This window comes from Theobroma cacao, chromosome 4 (assembly GCF_000208745.1).
Source record: "Theobroma cacao cultivar B97-61/B2 chromosome 4, Criollo_cocoa_genome_V2, whole genome shotgun sequence".
NCBI classification, from domain to species: domain Eukaryota; kingdom Viridiplantae; phylum Streptophyta; class Magnoliopsida; order Malvales; family Malvaceae; genus Theobroma; species Theobroma cacao.
This window is the reverse complement of record NC_030853.1, coordinates 28,163,811-28,181,348: the sequence shown is the minus strand read 5'-3', so window position 1 is coordinate 28,181,348 and position 17,538 is coordinate 28,163,811. Positions and strand designations below refer to the sequence as shown.

Here is a 17,538-nt window from a genome sequence, read left to right as displayed (position 1 = left end):
AAAATTCGAGGGTTTCGAAAAAACCGGTTTAAGGGTTTGAAAAATTCAAGGGTTTCTTAAAAACCCACGCGGTTTAAAAAATAAAAAAATAAAAAACCTAAACTAGAAAACGCAAATGAAGAGAAGAATAAAACATCACCGGCGGCAGAACTAACGCCACCGGCGACGGCAGCACATGAAAATAAAAATAAAAAGTGAGAGAGATGGCAGAAAAGAAACGGTGAAAAAAGGAGTAGGAGGAGGAAGCAATAAAGAGCCGCCGACAGCGAGAACAGTGCTCTCGTCGGCGGTGTGTAGTGAGGAGCGACAGAGAGGTGAGGGGAAGCGAAGGGGAGAATGAGGGAACGAGAATGGAGAGAAAAAAAAGTAGTAAATACCAACTTTATAAATTTAAAAAATAAAGAAGGAAACAATAACTGAAGAACATGTAGATGATTGCAAAGAGATTAAATCATGAAACCCAAAGGCTCCCTTTCAAGGTTTAGAGTTCTTCTGACCAGAATGGGTTCGAACCTGTGTATGGAAGTTTAAAGAAAGCCTTTTGAGCTTTGGGCTCTATAATTCTTATCGACAATGATCTGAAAATGTCTCTTAGACTTGGGCTTGGTTAAGGCTGATGCCCATCAATTAGAGTTGTCAAAATTTGTGTTTCCAAAGTTCAATCAGCCTTTCCTCACCCTTCTATTTCTCCACCAACATACAAGGAGAATTTAAGGGAGTCAAGTATTAAAGTATTTGTCTATGAGTGGGTTCCGTTACTTTTAATGAAATATGTATCTATGTATGTGTGTGCAATAAAAGTAAAAAAAAAAAAAATACTATGTAATTTGGTGGTTTGAGATTACTACAAAATGCTTTATGTTTATTTCAGTAAACCTATAAATTATAAGTTCATGTTTTGAATCTAAAAAATATATTTAATAAGTGGTAAAAGATCCTTATTTATATATTCAAAATTTATTTTATTTTTTAGTTATATGAGACATGTGAGAGCAAATCTGTTTTCAAGCTTTATTGACAATGATATATAATAGTAGAGCTAGTCTTTATGGGGGAATCAAATCATAATCTCTAACACACACGAACAATTGTTAAGATTTTATTTTGACCTGTGAAAAGACAGCAAATCCTTTGCGCACGACGTGTGCCAATGTGGGCGTAGAAGAAAAAGAAAGAAAAAATCACAAAGGAGAAATTTATTTTCAATATGAAATTAATTCGGACTTTGATTTTATCCATAGACCAAGTCTAGCTTCCTATGAAGAATATAACATTGCCATTGGCTTAAAATTAAAGTTAAACCTGATAACATTGCCAAACTTATAAATTAGTTTGAGGTTCTCATCAACAATGATAATTCTGTGTCGCTTTTGGATTATGGCTCCCCAGTAGTTGCTGTATCACGTTCCTTCTTCTTCTTAAGGGGAAATCTGCTCATTCGCTTTTTGACTCACCTTTTTATGTAAGGTCAGTTCTATATATAACCTTTTTGTCTACAAAGAGATATTATCTATAAGAAATATTGAGATTTTAATTTTAAAATTTTGGTAAGATATAATATATTTCTCTTTTTGGTTGCTTAATTCGATTGTTATGTCTCTCCCCACACATAAAATGATTGTTTGAATAAAAATAAAAATAAAAATATTTAATCTTTGAACTCTCACTTTTAAAATATAACATAAATATTGTATATTTTTCTTATTTCTATGAGTATTTACATTAATATTTTTATTACCTTTTTCTTTTTGGTGTGTGTCAGTGTGTATTAGGGTGACAGCATGCTTTTGAATAAAAAAAAATGATATCCTTGTTTTTTCAATGTTTTAATAAAAGATAATCATTGTTTCCTAGAAAAAGCTTTGTATCCCAAAAAAAAAAAAAATCTTGTTGCTAGCTGACTTTCTTCTTTTGCTGATTTAGGAGATTAACCCAATTAATTAAAGCATAAATGAGGAGATAGTTCTTCTATTTATAGATCCTTTGAGAACTTTTGTCATCTTTCTTAGCAATGGTTGGATGGCCCAATGATAATTGGTCCAGGATGACATTGTGGTCATGAAAATCTAGTGAATATATTGGAAATTGAAACTTTATATTATCAGAATCTTAGGAGCTATTCATGAGTCCCAGAGAGCAGAGGTCTCCATCTCTCTCAAAATATTGTGAAAGTTCCCATTCCAATCCGTTTTCTTTTTCCAAACCAATGAGAGAGAAAAGAAAGAAGCACTGGAATTAGTCTGGTTCAAATCTATTCCCAAGTCTACTTCCTCTTCAATTATTGGAAGAGAAGTCAACCCCATATGGTCACTTTGCCATCTTGCATGCCTATCATATATAATCATAAGAATAAGCTCTGCTATTTTAACTCATCACTCAACTCTGTTACGATATCGATATCCATATATAATCATAAGCCGTAAGAATATTTCATGGCTGAATTAGTGAATTTGATGCATTTGCAATCGTACTTTGATAGTTCAATTTGGTCCACATAATTAAGATTTGAAATCCATATAATAATTATATCTTCCTTCCAGAAAAGGAATAAAAGAAAAAGTGTTTAGTTGAAAAATATCTTATTCATTTAATTGTCTAACATATTGAACGCACTCTAAATGGTTTATACATTTTAAAATTGAAATAATATATTTTTATAAAATAATTATATTCATCAATATGATTTTCATATACGTGTACGCACACGACAAGAGATAAAAGAGATAATGAAATGAAAAAGAAAAAAAGTGTGGGGAAGAGAAGGAGATTCCTCTCACCTTTTCGGGTATTTTGTTCTATGTTTAATATAATTCCCAAATTTAAAGGATACATTGCATGTCAAATTCCCATATTGAGGATGATGTTGCATGTTCCATATAAGAACTACTCAACTTAGAATTTTTTATTTTTTAATAAAATCAAAAGATTTGAATTCTCTTTTTAATTTGAATTATTTCATTTAACTTAAAAATTATTGTGAAACTCTCATAAAAAATAATAATTTTTAAAATTAAGCTAAAACCTTTTAATAAATTTACTTTTATAAACTTTTTTGATAGATAAGTTGTTTGGCAAAACAACTTGTATAAATTTTAATTTTGGTTAAAATTATCATAAAGAGTATTTAATTAAAAAACCCAAAATGGTAACTTTGATTCGTTAATCTATTTAACAAGAACTCAAATGCATATCTCAAAATAAAAAGGTAAGTGAACTGAGAAATAAAATAATTTTCAAAGCCTAAAAAAATAGTACTTAGAATGCACTTTTGAATTTTGAATCTTAATTTCTCTTAATTTTTGTAAGAACTAAAAAATTACAGGTTTCACTATTCTGCTATTGGGTTTTCTATTTGTTTTTTCTAATGGTTTTTACATAGAGAAGTAAAGGAGGAGAAAATCACGATTTGTGTTGAAAATGGATGATTTGTGGAGAGGAGAGGGAGATCGATTGAAAGAGACTAAGGTAATTTGTGAGAGGGTAATGTTAGGATTATATTTAGTAGATGAGGATAATTTTGAAACATAAAAAAAATTTTTCTTGAAATGCTGGTATGTTTTTAAAGAATAGGAGAGAAAGTTCTTTTTGGAGTTTTTTTTTGAATTTTTTAGATTTTGTTTTATAAAAAAAATTATTTTTTTCAAGAGTGTCTCAAAATTCTATTTAGTCTTACTGTAACTGTTAAGAGGTAGATAAATTTAAAAAAAAATCAAATCAAATAGGCATTAAAAATAAAATATTGTTAATCAGATAGCAGCTGATTATTGTATATCTAAACTTAAATTTCAGCCAATTAAAGTAGCAATAATGATTCAAACTTGACAGCTGACTACCCTGTATATTGTATACACTCACTTGTCCCACAAATGCTTTGTTTTAACTTTTCAAAATCAAATCTTCATTTTTGACTTTTTTTTATGTTAAAGTTTTATTAATTACTGTAATTTTCAAAAGAAAACTTGTAAAACCTTGAATAAACAAGATTCTCAAATTCTTACTATATACTTATGGAGGTGAAACAACACTAAGTTTGATGTTGAAAGATGAAAAGAAATGAATTAGTGTATATGTATAGTACGGAGGAATTCTAGAATATTTACAAATTAAATAAATCTTACAAATATTAATAACAAAAAATATTTTTTAAAAAACAAAAAATAAAAAATATTCGATCAGAAAAATAATGATGTCTGCAACCACGTTTCTAAAAGGAAAGATACTGCAGTTTTAGCCACATTTTCGAAAAAGGAAGAATAGGGCAGCTGCAGCTTTATCCACTATCACTTTTTCAAGTTCTAAATTTTGATAAGAGTTCCAAATGCACCAAATCTGAAGAAAGAAGAGAACAGGGTTTGACTTGCAAAAAAAAAAAAGCAACGATACTGAGTATAGAAGGAATATTTTGATTTATGGAGGAGAGGAGGGGAAAGGAGATTAGGGAAGAGAAAAAGAGCTAAGTGTGGATGGCCGGCCATTAGTTGGACGATGATGAGATAGACATTTGCGCATGTGAAAGTTTCTCCTGTTTTATTGGTGCAACGTCCTCCACTTTTCTTTTTTAGCAGAGTTTAATTTCATCCACATTTCTTCTTGGACCATCTCTCCTACTGTACTCTCTTTCTAGTTGTTTTCATCTGCCAAATACACAGCTCAGTGTGGAGAGTGCAGGCACTACCATAACACAGTACTATATATATATATATATATATATTTTAAAATTGCATTATGCAAGATATTAAAGATTCTCCATGAATAATTCCTGGAGTGCTTTCTTTTGTCAAGTCCTGACCAAATCTTTAGCAAAGAATCCCAAAAAATTAGGCATAAAAAAAAAAAAAAGCTGACAAATGCAATGAACACAGACTAGTAACCACTAAAGTTCCTTTGTAACTACTCATCTGAAATTATTCAACATCCGCCTTTCTTAGAGGCTCTGCGATTGATATTCTTACTCTGCTGGTATCTTCTACACCCATGCTCTGACCTATGTTCCAATTTTTTCACAGAGATGCTTACTTTAGTTCCCTAGCCGACAAGGGGAGAATTGATGTCAAATCAAGCCTTCCTATACAAGAACTTGGTCCCCCCCAACTACTCTAGTTACAGATGTGAATAACGTGGAGAGGTAACATCAGGAATGAAAATTCGATTTGTCCATACCTAAACTAGCGGCTAAGAACTGGCGCACTGTCAAATGTCGATGGTGGTTGTCAAGTTAACGAAACAAAGATTGGTTGGAATATACATAATAATAACAATACCATGTCAGATGCCCGATCATTCTATGAACCCTGATCTTAGTAAGGAATTAGGAAAAGAATCCCACACTCGATTTGACGACTGTAATAAAACCAGACGACAATCTTAACACCATAGGATATGACAGAAACTGGCCTGGGTTCATTTTCAAGTATATACAGCAGACGCGTGATTTCAAGTACAAAATCTTCTATTTTGGGGTGTCAAGACTTGAGAGAGTCAAAACCATTATCACCGATAAATGCACGGGGATCACCGCCCATTAGACCAGCATCTTACGAATTATTGTACTTCAGAAACTATTGAATATTGGTTGATTCATACCTATGTTATTCGAATTTAGTGGTGAGTATTGAATACGTATATGCATGCATATATATCTGAGTCGCAACAACAGAGGTTCGTACTGCAGGCATATGAAACATTAAGATGAATCACTACCCAGCAAATCAGACCACCTGACAGACCACAAAATCTCTGTTCCACCCAGAGCAGAGAAATTGGTGTGTTGCTGCCCCATCTTTGTTTCCCTACACGGAGAAATCATTTGATGATTAAAGCAAACGGATTCATTGCTCTTAATCTATTGCAATTACGCGGTCGATCAACCACCTCAAGCATTTCACTTGGTTCTCTTTCATTTGGAGTTCTCCATCAAAAGCAACAAAATGTTCCCCGAAAGGATATTCATCGCTCTATAGAGTTTTTTAAGTTTCAAATGGTTCATAATGATGAAGTCCATTACTTAAAACATCATCCATAATCAAATGATCTTACGGAGACGCTGAAAACAGTGCTTCCCACAATTAAATGAAGGGTAATTCCCCACATGGTCTGCCAGCCCAGTTGTGGACATGAGTTTGCTTTATCTGTTTGACTCTCTTCCTATTATTGAAACCATTTCAACGTCATTTAGGTTTCAAAATAGTCTAGTTCAACTGTGCTGGGAATAGAAGTGCTTCATTATTATCAAGTTCAAAAATTAAAACCAAAGCATTTCTGATTAAACAGTTAATTAAAAGAGGAAAAATTGGACATGATCATATAAAGTGATCTGAAGACCTAAAATATTGTTGTATGTGATTTTTGACTTGATATGTTACATTGTTTTCAAGCTCCTTGGGACCCCCTTTCTGGTTAGTTCAGAATGCAATATAGCACCGACTTATTCTTTTGTTTCCTTGGAAAATAACATAGGCATGCAGGTCCATTGTGAAATATCTTCTTTGGAAAATAACTTTTGTATTTTTACTTTCTGGAGAATTTAATTAGAATCTGGTTCAAGTTATAATTACCATGTTAATTATTGAGCTTTAATCTTTGGATTGACGATATCATTATGATTATTTTTATAAAGTGAAGGTCCTTTCCATAAGAATTGTAGTGGAAGAATAAAGATAAGAAGAAGACAAAGATTGAAGCTGAAGGTCTCAACTAGGGCAGCTTTACCCGATTTCATCTTTTGGGAGTCACAGAGTCACCAAATACATATTGCTTGGGGAATTTAATCATTACCATGATCGTTTTTTTAACCCCAATGTAATGGAAACTTCCATTACCACCTCGACTTTCAGTTATTTTTCAAATATGGTATGAGCATCTTGCTTCAATCATGTGCCAAAATGCTCATTTCTTTTTATTTAAATAATAGCCTACTTTAACATTACAAAATTGGATCAAGTTCATGAATCTTTTTTGTATCATCAATATGTCGTCAGCATCTTAACTCTAAGTTTGCAAGAAGACATTTTATATATATATATATATAATTGCTTTGTGGGCATCGTTAATGTTGGTTCCCATAATCAAGATTTAGCAGTATATATAATCTTAATATTACATTAATTAATTACTGAATCATGTTAGTTTTCATCCAAAAAGAATGATGAATCAATTAGTATCTTTTTGCGCTATAGGACAGAACATACTCCGACAATGTTGAGTTGTTTTATTTTATTTTATTGTGGGAAATTGAGACTAGGGAAGGGGGGATTCAGCTATTACAACATGATCAGTTTGCTGAAGGATTCACCACTACTTGTTGCCAGGGTGTGTTGAAACAGATATATCAGATAATTATTCAAGCTAATTTGTATGTATGCATTAAGAATACAAAGACTTACATATTTATTTTAAAAAGAAAGTAAGATACATGGGATCCACTAGTTACCTTGGGATTGGGATTCAATTTATATACTAAATGATTCCATGAATAGTGGCAAAAAGATTCTTTAGCATTAGACAATTGCTGATGCATAATGTTGAATTGGGTCCCTTTAGAACTAGGTTTTAGGGATGTGGACTAACAATTTTGGTTTTAAGATCGGCCATTTCAGAAATCGCAAAGAGAATGTCATTTTAATCATCACAAAAACAAATAATTACCACTACCATGTGACTTGGGTGAAGGTAGGGAAAGAGAATCTAGAAGCAACAAAAAGGTCATTGCAATTTGCAATCCTCCCATCCTTTAAATGATTATACAGAAGGAAAGATGATGGAAAGGGGATGGAAGTAGCTCGCCAGCCCTTCCCTTGTTTTAAAAAAGCCATGATTTTCTTTCTTTTGCTACCATAAAATTCCTTCTTTGCTATCATCTAAGCCCACATGAAACACACCCTTCTAGCCTTTGACTAAGAGCTTTTCCTCTAAGCATGTAGAGAGAGAGAGGAGAGAGAGAGAGAGGAGAGAGATCCAAAAACGGCTGCTCTCTTTGCAGTGATTATTCTCCACATAAAATGTGTTGCGTTTCACTTGGGGCATTCAAATAACTTGGCCTGGAATTTGATAAATGAATCATTAAAGTGAGATGATAACTTATTGCATTTTCGTCCTACTTTCACTTATAATTTCGAAACATTGTGTTCAAGATGGTCCTACAACCCCTAACTTGAAATGATACAAAAGTAAGCTCAGCAAACTAGTTTTGCACTCAATTTCAACTCAAAAGGTTCTTTTCTGCTAATGATTTATTCCTAGCATTGTCTTCGAAAAAAAAAAAAGTCATCAGATGATCACAGAAAATTGATCTTCTATACTTAACTAGTAACTGTAATTATTATCCATTTTGCTGATTAATTTACCTGTAATCATTATTGATGTGCAGGTAAAGATTTTACTTAAGTCTAAAGATAAGGGACAGTAACAAACCAAACCCACTAATAATTTAGTCCTCATTTTGGACCCAACACCTAATCTCCATTTCTAGAATCTCTCCAAAAATTAAAAAAATAAATTGTCAACTTTTACAACCTAAGGAAATAATTCTTGATAAACCTTTTTCCATTTCTTTAGTTTTTTCATTAATTTCGGCAAGAGCAGTACTTACATTTATAGTGATGGAGAGGATAAATCTAGCCAGGGTTTATAAATGTGAATTATATTGTTGTAAAGTTCATAAGTCTGTAAATTAAAATTTTGCTGCTCTAAGTCGAGTGAATGTCAGCCATGACGAAGTAGCAGAGTACCGCATGCGTTTTGTATGGTTAAAATAAAGCATTTTTTGACCATTTTAGGTAAAAGGAAAAGTGATAACACAGAAGTAAGAGGTGTGCCCTGTTTGTTAAGCGTCAGTTTTCACCCATGTTGTGGGTCACGCGTGTGTCAAACTTTAGCGTTGTCGGCCAACTTTCGCATTTTGAAAGATGAAACGTTTGATTTAGACGGTAAGTCAACGTGATTCTTTAAATCGTCAAACATGGCTGGCACTCTGCGTCCTGGAGTCACATAGCTAAACCCTGCTATGTTGTATGAGGCATTAGGTGTGAGTAAAATCAAATCAAATTAATTATTTAATAATTTAAATAAAATGATTCAATTTAATTAATTTATTAGATTAATTGATTTAAAATGTTTAGTTTAATTAATTTTTTAGTCGATTCTTAGTTTTAAAATTTTTAAATCAATTTATCTAAAAAATCAAACTAATTTTTATATATTTTTATATATATTAAGAAGAATTGATGGTAAACTTAATTAATAATATACTTAAAATATAATAATCTATTATATGTANAAATGTGTTGCGTTTCACTTGGGGCATTCAAATAACTTGGCCTGGAATTTGATAAATGAATCATTAAAGTGAGATGATAACTTATTGCATTTTCGTCCTACTTTCACTTATAATTTCGAAACATTGTGTTCAAGATGGTCCTACAACCCCTAACTTGAAATGATACAAAAGTAAGCTCAGCAAACTAGTTTTGCACTCAATTTCAACTCAAAAGGTTCTTTTCTGCTAATGATTTATTCCTAGCATTGTCTTCGAAAAAAAAAAAAAGTCATCAGATGATCACAGAAAATTGATCTTCTATACTTAACTAGTAACTGTAATTATTATCCATTTTGCTGATTAATTTACCTGTAATCATTATTGATGTGCAGGTAAAGATTTTACTTAAGTCTAAAGATAAGGGACAGTAACAAACCAAACCCACTAATAATTTAGTCCTCATTTTGGACCCAACACCTAATCTCCATTTCTAGAATCTCTCCAAAAATTAAAAAAATAAATTGTCAACTTTTACAACCTAAGGAAATAATTCTTGATAAACCTTTTTCCATTTCTTTAGTTTTTTCATTAATTTCGGCAAGAGCAGTACTTACATTTATAGTGATGGAGAGGATAAATCTAGCCAGGGTTTATAAATGTGAATTATATTGTTGTAAAGTTCATAAGTCTGTAAATTAAAATTTTGCTGCTCTAAGTCGAGTGAATGTCAGCCATGACGAAGTAGCAGAGTACCGCATGCGTTTTGTATGGTTAAAATAAAGCATTTTTTGACCATTTTAGGTAAAAGGAAAAGTGATAACACAGAAGTAAGAGGTGTGCCCTGTTTGTTAAGCGTCAGTTTTCACCCATGTTGTGGGTCACGCGTGTGTCAAACTTTAGCGTTGTCGGCCAACTTTCGCATTTTGAAAGATGAAACGTTTGATTTAGACGGTAAGTCAACGTGATTCTTTAAATCGTCAAACATGGCTGGCACTCTGCGTCCTGGAGTCACATAGCTAAACCCTGCTATGTTGTATGAGGCATTAGGTGTGAGTAAAATCAAATCAAATTAATTATTTAATAATTTAAATAAAATGATTCAATTTAATTAATTTATTAGATTAATTGATTTAAAATGTTTAGTTTAATTAATTTTTTAGTCGATTCTTAGTTTTAAAATTTTTAAATCAATTTATCTAAAAAATCAAACTAATTTTTTATATATATTAAGAAGAATTGATGGTAAACTTAATTAATAATATACTTAAAATATATTAATTTATTATGTATTATATATCATTCATAAATATATTAATTTTAGTTATATACTTATTTATAAATCTGTATTAATATGAAATTACAAGTTATATATTCTAAATGATATAACTTATATGTTAACATTATAATATATAATAGTAAATATCCTACATACTAATTTGTTGTAATTATTACACCTTGATAATGGTTCATAATATAAAATGTTATAAATATATAGAATTGTATAAGTATTATATATATTTAATTTATATATATATGTATTACTATAACTTATAATAAACTTTATTTATATAATTACACTTAATAAACTTATTAATTATCATCTTAGTTTTTATAACATATTATTTATAATTAGTTATTATGTATGAAAACTTTGATATAAAATATTGTAACATATAAATTGTGTCATTAATTTCCATATATACATAATATAGTAATATATTATACATATAGATATATTTAATTTATACATAAATATTACTGTAACTTATAATAAACTTTATTTATATGATTACACTTAATAATTTGATTAGTTATCGCCCTAATTTTTATAACATATTGTTTATAATTAGTTATTATTTATACAAACTTTGATATAAAAAATAAAATATTATAATATATAAGTTGTGTAATTAATTATATATATAAATAATAAAGTAATATATTATATATATTTAATTTATACTAATTTGTATATTTTATAATTATGGATGAAGTTTATAAGTTTTAATATTATAATTTGTAAAAAAAAATGATAAAATTTTAATCCATTAGTCCAAAATCAAACTGACCAAGTCAATTTTATATTTGGTCAATTTGATCTTCCTTTTATGATTGGTTGATTTTAATCGATTTTCTAAAAATATTTAGTCAATTTGGTTCTTAGGTATGGTGGATCAAACCACTTAATCCATCCATTTGCGTACCTTTACAAGACATGGTTATCAAAAAATTATTACAGTGTATAATTCGATTATTTTTAATATATTATTATTAAATTAAATACTTAAATATTTGATTATTTATAAAAAATAAATATATATAAAATTGTTGCAATTTGTCATTTTTTCACTACTTTGAATAATCAAATAATTGATTATCCAACAGAATAATGATATTCTTTAACTTAATGCATAGTATGAACTCGCTTATTCTTTTTTTGATAAAAAAAATAATATACGAATTCATCTATTCTTGTTATGTTATTATTTTTTATTGTATTAAATACAATGCTTAAGATCGAAAATTTTTTTTTTTTGAAAAAAATAAAATACTAAAAACACATGTAAAAAAATTTAACCTAAAATTCACAAGCTATTTCGATATCCACTAATTAATGAAAGATTGATTTAAGGTTTGTTCAAAGCTAAATGATTTGAAGAATTCAAAGTACCATCATGCACCTCGAATTGATGCTAATTTTGAAACACATTCCATGTCAAATGGATTTTCGGAATTTCCAAGATCTCAATGATTCCATGAAAATATAGCCAACATAGTTAGGTTTTGTTTGTTACAAAACCTAAGCATATTGAAATGTTATTGCTTCGAAGCCACAACCAGCTAATTATCCCACTAAATGAAGCTGGCCGTCAATAATATCATTGAGGGACATCAATATTTTAATTAGTTCTAAAACACAAAGGTGATTATAACAAAAATTTCGCGTATCTTCCCGAAATTCCTCGGTCTCATTGACTCATTGTCCCCAACCCTTTAGTGAACCACCACGTGTGGTAGGCGAAACCTGCATCCTATCAGAATCAACCACGCGTTGAAGCTGCGAAGATGGCAGTGAACTAATTATACTAAGCAAATCTTGAAATGCTTAAGGGTTGGGGAGGCAAATTACAAGGGCTGATGGTCAAGGGGGTCAAGAATTTTGACACCTGCCACGTGCCAGTCCACTTATGGGTCCCTTGAAGCACTTAGATATCCCTCCCACCACCTTATAAAAGGCTGCCCTGATCAGCTTCATTACAACAAACCAGAACTACTCTAGCCTGCGATATCTAGCTAGTCTTTTAGTCTTAACATCACTATCTCCAAAAGCAGCTCTAATTTGCAGCAAATCTATTGAAATACCGACTTAGATTATTGAAATGGGTACTACAGCAGAATATGAGTGCCCGCATCGAGTGCCGGTTCCTCCTTCCAAACCATTTCTCAAGTGTTTACAAACTAGTCTCAAGGAGACTTTCTTCCCTGATGACCCTTTTAGGCAGTTCAAGAATCAGCCTGCCTCCAGGAAGTTTTTGTTGGGATTACAGTACTTTGTACCAATCCTGGAATGGGCTCCTCGTTACACTTTCGACTTCTTCAAGGCTGATTTGATTGCTGGCATCACCATTGCCAGTCTTGCAGTTCCTCAGGGGATAAGCTATGCAAATTTGGCCAGCATACCACCAATTATTGGACTCTGTAAGTTCTTTTTAATTTTATGAATAACCATGTAACCTTACCTAGTAGAAAATGTGATATCATGAACTTGGATTAATGCAGATTCAAGCTTTGTTCCGCCGTTGGTATATGCCATGTTGGGGAGTTCTAAAGATTTGGCTGTGGGGACTGTAGCTGTGGCATCACTCCTAATATCTTCTATGCTGGGCAAGGAGGTTAGCCCTACTGAGAACCCCAAACAATATGTTCAGTTAGTCTTCACGGCTACTCTCTTTGCTGGGCTGTTCCAAGCTTCCCTTGGCATCTTAAGGTAAAATTAGTTCACACTTTGTCTTGTTGCTTAAATTTTAATTAAGGTCATTAGTCCTTAATCAAAAAGTTAGTTGTGGACAAAGACTGAAGAAAAGATTAATTAGCTAATTGGTTTTTTTCTAAAACATACTCAATTCCTTGATTAGTTGATGACTACATGGTGCTGTAATTATGTGTTAAAATATTGCAGACTTGGATTTATCGTGGATTTTCTGTCACATGCAACCATAGTGGGATTCATGGGTGGCGCTGCCACGATTGTCTGTTTACAGCAATTGAAAGGGATGCTTGGTTTACTCCATTTCACACATGAGACTGATCTTGTATCCGTTATGCGCTCAGTTTTCGGCCAATTTCACCAGGTTAATTTACAACCATTTGTTTTTTGCTAACTGATTAAATTTTAACCATTAATTGTTCATGTTAGCATATATATATATATATATATTTCTTAGAAATATTGAAATGGTTAAGATATTAATTCTATTTGTGGTGGTTGCAGTGGAGATGGGAGAGTGCTGTTTTGGGCTGTTGTTTCCTTTTCTTCCTCCTCCTGACAAGATACTTTGTGAGTGCAGTGTACCCTCTTTTACTTTTGAGTAATTTCCATTGAAAAGTTGTTAATTCTTCTTTTTTACGAGAAAAAAAAGGAAGCTATTCATATCATAATTTGCCTAGTTGTTGCTGTCAAAAATGTATGCAAAATCAACCCTTCCAACCAACCCAATAATCATAACGTTGCGAAAAGGATGAGTTTCTTTAACTGCAAGGCTATGGCGTAAAATAAATCAACTAGAAATAACTCAATTAGAGGTTTGAATGAGTGATGGTTTTTGGCTATTTTACACTCCATATAGATATATATGTATATATATTAATTGATGGTTCGGGAAAGCAAAAAAGTTGAATTGCAAACTATGCAGACTGATTAATGTACGAATTCCAGCTGTTTTCACATAAAGAGCCTGATAATCTAATACTAGTATTCTTTCCCATGACTTTGGTGCAATTCTATCGAGTAGAAAGGCCTCAGAAAGACATTCATAAAGGGCAATATTTGTGGATATCTTTATTATAATAACATAGACATATTAATATATCAAGTTCAAGAGTATAGCTTTTTTTTTTTTTGTGCCTTTGGGGATTAAAATATTTACAATTTAAATGTTGACTCCATGTAGAGCAAGAGAAAGGCAGCCTTTTTTTGGATAAACGCCATGGCACCGCTCACATCAGTTATTTTGGGAAGCCTTCTCGTCTATGTGACTCATGCAGAGAAACATGGCGTTCAAGTGGTCAGTCTCTCTCTCTCTCTCTCTCTCTAGATTAACATTTTCACATGCGTCATTATGATATATTTATACCCTCTAATCATATTTGGTCCAAATATCTAATTTATGTTGGGTGGATTATTATTTATTAAGGTTGGTCGATCTGTATTTTCAAATGAAGGTTAAGAGTCCATTTCCATCTATAGTCCAACATATATGTAAATTGCATATGGACACTCTTTCAAAGGAAATGGATATGGAGACTTTGATTTTATCTTCTTGTATCGAAATTCAAAGAATTACTTAGCTTATATGTTGGTAGCTTTTTAATGCATGATATAGCAACAGGCTAACTGATCTCTCTTGTCATCATCACATCAACACTGAAAAGAGTTTTCAAACTAAATTCCAAGGAAAAACCGAAAAAAGGATTTGGACTTGAGCACACACAGTCATGCGAAGCTCCAAAATCTTGTGACAGAAAATTATGTAGCCAAGGAAATCTCTGCAGGCTGATGAGATGTGTGGTTTTATGATGATGATGATATGTATGAAAAATTTTGTTGGTTTTCTCCAGATTGGGCACTTGAAGAAAGGGTTGAATCCGCCGTCTGTGTCAGATCTGGCGTTTGGGTCTCCCCATTTGGCGGCGGCGATAAAAACAGGAATCATCATCGGCGTCATTGGCCTTGCTGTGAGTAATCTGATCGTAACCTTTTGTCACTAAAACATGCTCCACGACAATGGGACGTCATCGTTTTGACCTCAAAAACAAGAGTTGGCTTTGTCTAATGACACGCCATCTCGTTTTTGTGGGTCCAAGCAATTGTGGTTATCCAGAGTGTCAGAATTATCATCTTACACATGGACAATATAATTTTATAACTTTATAATATAACTAATCTTGATTATAATAACAATAGAAGAAAAACTATAGGTTAAACTAATCTTCATTGTGGTAAATATACAGGAAGGAATTGCAGTCGGAAGAACCTTTGCCATGTTCAAGAACTATCACATTGATGGGAACAAGGAGATGATAGCCTTTGGGATGATGAACATTGCTGGCTCTTGCACTTCTTGCTACCTGACTGCAGGTACTGGTTCACATCTCGCAAGTCATGCCCTGTAACAGATATGATTGCTATCTGACTTTGAGCCTAGGTTGGGCCAAGTAACACGGGCCCTTTGGAAAATGCTCTTACCAATAACCATCATTACTTTTTGTCATTAGAAAGTTTTGAAAACTTAATTATTTGTGGGTCATGGCTGTGATTGCAGGACCATTTTCTAGAACTGCAGTAAACTCCAATGCCGGAAGCAAAACTGCTGTCTCTAACATTGTCATGGCAACAGCAGTGATGCTCACATTGTTATTTCTAACACCATTGTTTCATTACACTCCTCTTGTGGTGCTTTCCGCTATAATTATAGCTGCCATGCTTGGCCTGCTTGACTATGAAGCTGCTATACACCTTTGGAAAGTTGACAAATTCGACTTCTTCATCTGCTTGGGTGCGTATCTTGGCGTTGTCCTTGGCAGTGTTGAGATTGGTCTAATCATTGCGGTAAGTAGAGCTAAACCTTGCCAAGCAATAATTCCTTTACAAATTAACCTCAAATCATACATAAAATCATTGCTTCAACTTGTATATATCAATGCAGATCATGGTTTCCTTGCTAAGGATTCTTCTGTTTGTGGCGAGGCCTAGAACAATTGTTCTAGGCAATATTCCAAACTCTGGTATCTATAGAAGTATGGATCAATACCCGATTGCAAACAAAGTTCCAGGGATTCTCATACTTCAGATAGATGCGCCTGTTTATTTTGCCAATGCAAGCTATCTAAGGGAAAGGTGGGCAAACAGTTTTATCTCAGCTATATACATAATAGGAAGGTTAAGGTGATTATTGTTTAATTCATGTGGGCACCAAACTTTTTTCAGGATCTCAAGATGGATTTATGAGGAGGAAGACAGGCTAAAATCTGCAGGAGAAACAAGTTTACACTATGTCATATTAGATTTGAGTGGTAAGTTGAGTCATAAAGGCAGAAACAAATAAACACCTACACCTAAATATGACTCTTTAAGTTCTAACAGCGGAGCAAATTTATTCTGCAGCCGTAGGTAGCATTGATACTAGTGGGATTAGCATGCTGGAAGAAGTCAAGAAGAATGTAGATAGAAAAGGTCTAAAGGTATAACTTGTTTTCTGACACATTTCGTGTTGAGTTATTCTCACGTCTAAAATCGTTTGCTTAAATGACATGTTTTGTCATTGATTTCAGCTTGTATTAGCTAATCCAAAGAGTGAGGTCATGAAGAAGCTAGACAAGTCCAAACTCATCGACACAATTGGTCAAGAATGGATCTACCTGACAGTAGGAGAGGCTGTAGCAGCATGTAATTTCATGTTACATACATGGAAGTCAAACCCTGTTGCAGTCGACTATCATGCACAAGATAACAATGTCTAATTTACAATCAATTAGACGAATGAATCTACTGATGCTAAGTACTAGAGCTTCGCGCCTACCATCTGAGGAAGCTTGCATGTTAACCTGTTTTGGTTAATGCAGAAGAGGAAAAGAGAAGAATTTTTTGAGGAAGTGCTTATGAGTATAAGCTTTGTAATATTATGTATGAAATATGACATGTAATTCTCACCAAAGCTAAGATCCTGGTGGGATCCTTCTATGCTTAACTAATGTTTACCATCCTTAACTAATGTTTATGAGTGGAATCAAAATAATAACATTTAAATACAAGTATGATTGTTCCATTCTGATGTATTTTCAGTAACCTGGTTGTTTTGTAGATTTTCAAATGAAAAATGGCAGATACAATCTAGAGCCCTATACCATTACCATTACCATTGTCCTAACAATCGTGAAATGTACAGATTCTTAGATCATCTTAATAGTTCTAGCAGGGGCTTACAACCAAGCCAGACCTCAGAAACAAAAGATTAAATGCTAAAGAAGTTAACGACAAAACATACAAGCGTAAATCGATTGTTATA

The 17,538-nt window shown here is 32.4% G+C and overlaps 1 protein-coding gene across 1 annotated transcript; it reads left to right on the top strand.

Moving 5' to 3' along the window:
* LOC18603041 (sulfate transporter 3.1) lies at window positions 12,511-17,308 on the top strand. The gene is made up of 12 exons (XM_018120187.1): window positions 12,511-12,952; window positions 13,034-13,241; window positions 13,434-13,605; window positions 13,746-13,811; window positions 14,425-14,538; window positions 15,092-15,208; window positions 15,485-15,611; window positions 15,796-16,082; window positions 16,180-16,370; window positions 16,461-16,546; window positions 16,638-16,714; window positions 16,805-17,308. Exons 1-12 carry the CDS (start codon window positions 12,634-12,636, stop codon window positions 16,991-16,993), a joined length of 1,953 nt encoding a protein of 650 aa, XP_017975676.1. The 5' UTR covers window positions 12,511-12,633; the 3' UTR covers window positions 16,994-17,308.